We start from the raw sequence: 3989 nt of genomic DNA, 5'->3' as shown, positions 1-3989 counted from the left end.
CGCAGTGGCTCACACCTGTAATCCCAGCATTTTGGGAGGCCAAGGCAGGAGGATCCTGAGGTCAAGAGATTGAGACCATCCTGGACAACATGGTGAACCTGCATCTCTACTAAAAATACAAAAATTAGCTCAGAGTGCTACTGCACGCCTGTAGTCCCAGCTACTCAGGAGGCTGAAGCAGAATAGCCTGAACCCGGAGGCGGAGGCTGCAGTGAGCCGAGATGGCACCACTGCACTCCAGCCTGGTGACAGAGCGAGGCTCATCTTAAAAAAAAAAAAAAAAAAGAGAGAGAGAGAGAGATCATAATGTGTGTTTATGGGGTACCAGTTACTCTGGAAGCTGAGTCAGGAGAATCGCCTGAACCCGGGAGACGGAGGTTGCAGGGAGCCGAGATCGCGTCACTGCACTCCAGCCTGGCAACAGAGCGAGACTCTGTCTCCAAAAAAAAAACAAAAAAAGAGAGAGAGAGATTGTAATGTGTGTTTGAGATACCATGATCTTTATTCTCTTGAGTTTCAACTTCCTCCAGCGAATTCTAGAAAACCTCACTTATTTTTCTGTTGTGAAGTTAACGACAAGGGTGTTTTCAGAAACACACTCTAAAATTTTCTGGTTTGGAAGGGAAAGAGTTTCCTTTCCAGTCCAAATTTCATTATCCAGCAGCAGGTACCAAGTAAGTTTGCTTGAAGGAATGAATCAATTTCCAAAAGAAATCTATTTGATGCTGAATGGCACTCGTATCATTTCCGGAAAGTGGAATATAATAACTCCAGTTCTGTTCTACAGGGCTGTTAGTTAAGAGTCAAGGTCTTGGCCTGGCGCGGTGGCTTGGGCCTGTAATCCCAGCACTTTGGGAGGCTGAGGTGGATGGATCACGAGGTCAGGAGTTTGAGACCAGACCGGCCAACATGGTGAAACCCGGTTTCTACTAAAAATACAAAATTTAGCCAGGCGCTATGACAGTCGCCTGTAATCCCAGCTACTCAGGAGCCTGAGGCAGGAGAATCGCTTGAGCCCAAGAGGCAGAGGTTGCAGTGTGCCGAGATCGCGCCACTGCACTCCAGCCTGGGGAACAAGGGCGAAACTCTGTCTCAAAAAAAAAAAAGTCAAGGTCTTACAAGAGCAGATGATGTTAGAGATCATTGCATTTCTGTCAACTACATCCGTTCTGCCACCCGTGCCTTACGTCCTGACAGAGCGTACGCTCAGATGGTGTTTGCTAATTTGCCAAATGAATGAGATGGTACCTTTCCTGCGGCAGCTTTGTCTGCCCAAAACGGTCCCCGGATTTTCTCCCTTGTAAGCAAGAAACTCGAGGAGGCCTCCGCAGCGCAACAAAGCCCCCAAGGACCGCTTCTCAACCAGTCTAGGCCTCCCTTCCTGTCTCCGCCAAAAGGCTCCAGGCTCCTCCCCACTCTGGGAAGCTGCCCCAGACCCCTCCAGGACCCACACCCACAGTCCCGACGCCCACTAGCCCGCCAAGTTTCTTCCACCACACCACGGCGGCGACCCTCGGTAGAGCCACCGCCCTTCTGCAGAGTAACGGCCCGCACTTTCGGGACAATCCCCACTTTTCCAAAAATAACCCCCTCGGCACCCGCCCCCTAGGCAGCTGCTGCCCGGGCGGTACCTGTGCTGTAGACCAAGCAGCCGGAAAGGATCAAGAGCAGCCGCACTGCCCCACCGCCCCCGACCCCCCAGCCCAAAGGCCCAAGACCAACTGCCGGCGAGACCGCCACTTTCATTCCTCCCGCCATGGTTGCCTCAAGCCACCGCCTCCTCACATGCCTTACCCCAGCAACTAACCCTGAACTGGCAGCGCCAGCAACCTATCCTGTACGAGACCTGCCCCTACCAACCAATCGGATGGGCAGAGCTTCTAGCACTCAAGGGCCCTACGAGTCCCGCCCCTTAACAACTGAAGAGAGAGGGCGGGAAAAGAAGCTTTCAGCCTATTAGAAAATGGGTTCTCACCCTAGCAATGGCGACAGGAAGATCCCACCCCCTAACAACATGCTTCCGTCTTCAGTTTATTTACAACTGGTGTGATTGATGGTAAAGTTAACCAATAGGAAATCGGAATGGGAGAGCGCTCCTTGACCAAACTCGGTATTTCCATAGAAACTGAAGTTCCGTCGGTTTTCTTTCAGTTCCTTTTTATCAAGACCTTTCTGTTAAGAGCCGCCTACAACTGAGATGGCTTTATGAGTAGGATCCTGACAGGTCAATTTTTAAAGTCGACTGACAAAGTGTGGTTCTCCAAAGTCCTAAAGGATTTAAAATGGAAGTCACAAAAAAGTGTGTGTTGTTAATACTTTGTAAGCATAAACATCAGCTTTTAAAAATGTATTTATAGGTATTTTTTGGAAGGAAAATGAATGTTAAAATTAAGAAAGATCTGTGAATAAGTAAATACTTATATATGATTTAAAAAGAAAAAGGAAATTTAAAAAAAGAAAAGATTTGGCTGGGCGTGGTGTCTCCAGGCCTGTAATCCCAGCTTTGGGAGGCCAAGGCAGGTGGATCACTAGGTCAGGAGTTCGATACCAGCCTGACCAACATAGTGAAACCCCATCTCTACTAAAAATAACAAAAATTAGCCGGGCATGGTGGCACGCGCCTGTAGCCCTAGCTACTCGGAAGGCTGAGGCAGGAGAATCACTTGAACCTGGGAGGCAGAGGTTGTGGCGAGCTGAGATCGCACCACTGCACTCCAGCCTTGGCAACAGAGCAAGACTCTTGTCTTGAAAAAAAAAAAGAAAGAAAGAAAGATTTATTTATTCCTCTTATCATCTCGTGAAACAAATATAATTCTATTTAAGAAGCCAAAGCTAAGACAGCCACAGGAACCTGCCCAAGATTTCATAGTTATCTGGTTTGTGGTCCTAACCTAAATCCTACTGACTCCAAAGCCTGACCTAAATCCTACTGACTCTAATCCATATTTATATGGATTAACTACTTCCCATTCAATGATTTAACACAATGAGCGCCCAGCAGAGAGCCAGGTGTTCCGAAACTGTTAGTAGAAATTGAAACTTTTTTTTAAAGAGGATCTGATGGTGATGGGTAGGAAGACTACAAATGATGGAGCCAAGTGAATTGAGAAAGTCATGAAAGGGGGTATCTTCTGGGGAAGGTTCAAGTTTTCAAAACAAGAATTTAATTTTTTAAAAATGTTTTTAGAGACAGGATCTCTCTCTGTCACCCAAGCTAGAGTGCAACAGCACCATCACAGCTGAGTGTAACCTTGAATTCCTGGGCTTAAACCATCCTCCCACCTCAGTCTCCCAGATAGGTTGGACTACAGGGACTTTGTTTCAAAACATTGTTGTTGTTGTTGAGACAGGGTCTCCTTGGGTCACCCAGCCTGGAGTGCAGTGGTGCAACCACGGCTCACTGCAGCCTTGAACTCCCAGGACCAAATGATCCTCCCATCTCAATCTCCCAAGTAGCTGGAACTACAGGTGTTGGCCACTATGTCTGGCTTAATTTTTAAAAATTATTTTTTGTAGAGACATGATCTTGCTATGTTGCCCAGGCTGATCTCAAACTCCTGGCCTCAAGTGATTCTCCCACCTTGGCGACCCAAATTGCTGAAATTACAGGTGTGAGCCACTGCACCTGGTCTAAAACAAGGACTTTTTTAAAAGTCAAAATGGGCTGGGTGCAATGGCTCACACCTGTAATCACAACACTTTGGGAGGGTGAGGCAGGCGGATCACCTGAAGTCAGCAGTTCAAGACCAGCCTGGTCAACATGGCAAAATCTCGTCCCTACAAAAAATGCAAAAATTAGCCAGGTGTGATTGTGGGCACCTGTAATCCCAGCTACTTGAGAGGCTGAGGCAGGAGAATGGCTTGAATCCAGGAGGCAGAGGTTACATACAGTAAGCCGAGGTCCTGCCACTGCACTCCAGCTACCAGCCTTGACAACAGAGCGAGACTCCATCTCAAAAAAAAAAAAAAAAAGGCCGGGCACGGTGGCT

At 47.8% G+C, this 3989-nt stretch overlaps 1 protein-coding gene across 4 annotated transcripts in view; it reads right to left on the bottom strand.

Moving 5' to 3' along the window:
* The window catches only part of NEMP1 (nuclear envelope integral membrane protein 1), a 19910-nt gene extending 18107 nt beyond the window's left edge, over nt 1–1803 (bottom strand). For 3 of the 4 annotated variants that reach the window (XM_032290058.1, XM_032290076.1, XM_032290085.1), the window contains exon 1: nt 1632–1803. In XM_032290058.1, the coding sequence (XP_032145949.1) occupies nt 1632–1758 (127 nt within the window). In that variant the 5' untranslated portion in view covers nt 1759–1803. Of the gene's footprint in view, nt 1–1248; nt 1611–1631 lie in introns of those variants that run through there. The other variant, XM_032290067.1, reaches the window with a different exon arrangement.
* Between the last annotated feature and the right edge of the window lie 2186 nt (nt 1804–3989).

This window comes from Sapajus apella, unplaced genomic scaffold (genome assembly GCF_009761245.1).
Source record: "Sapajus apella isolate SASKATOON/1434 unplaced genomic scaffold, GSC_monkey_1.0 scaffold2, whole genome shotgun sequence".
NCBI classification, from domain to species: domain Eukaryota; kingdom Metazoa; phylum Chordata; class Mammalia; order Primates; family Cebidae; genus Sapajus; species Sapajus apella.
Note: the sequence above shows the minus strand (reverse complement) of the source record. Positions and strands in the feature narration are given on the sequence as shown.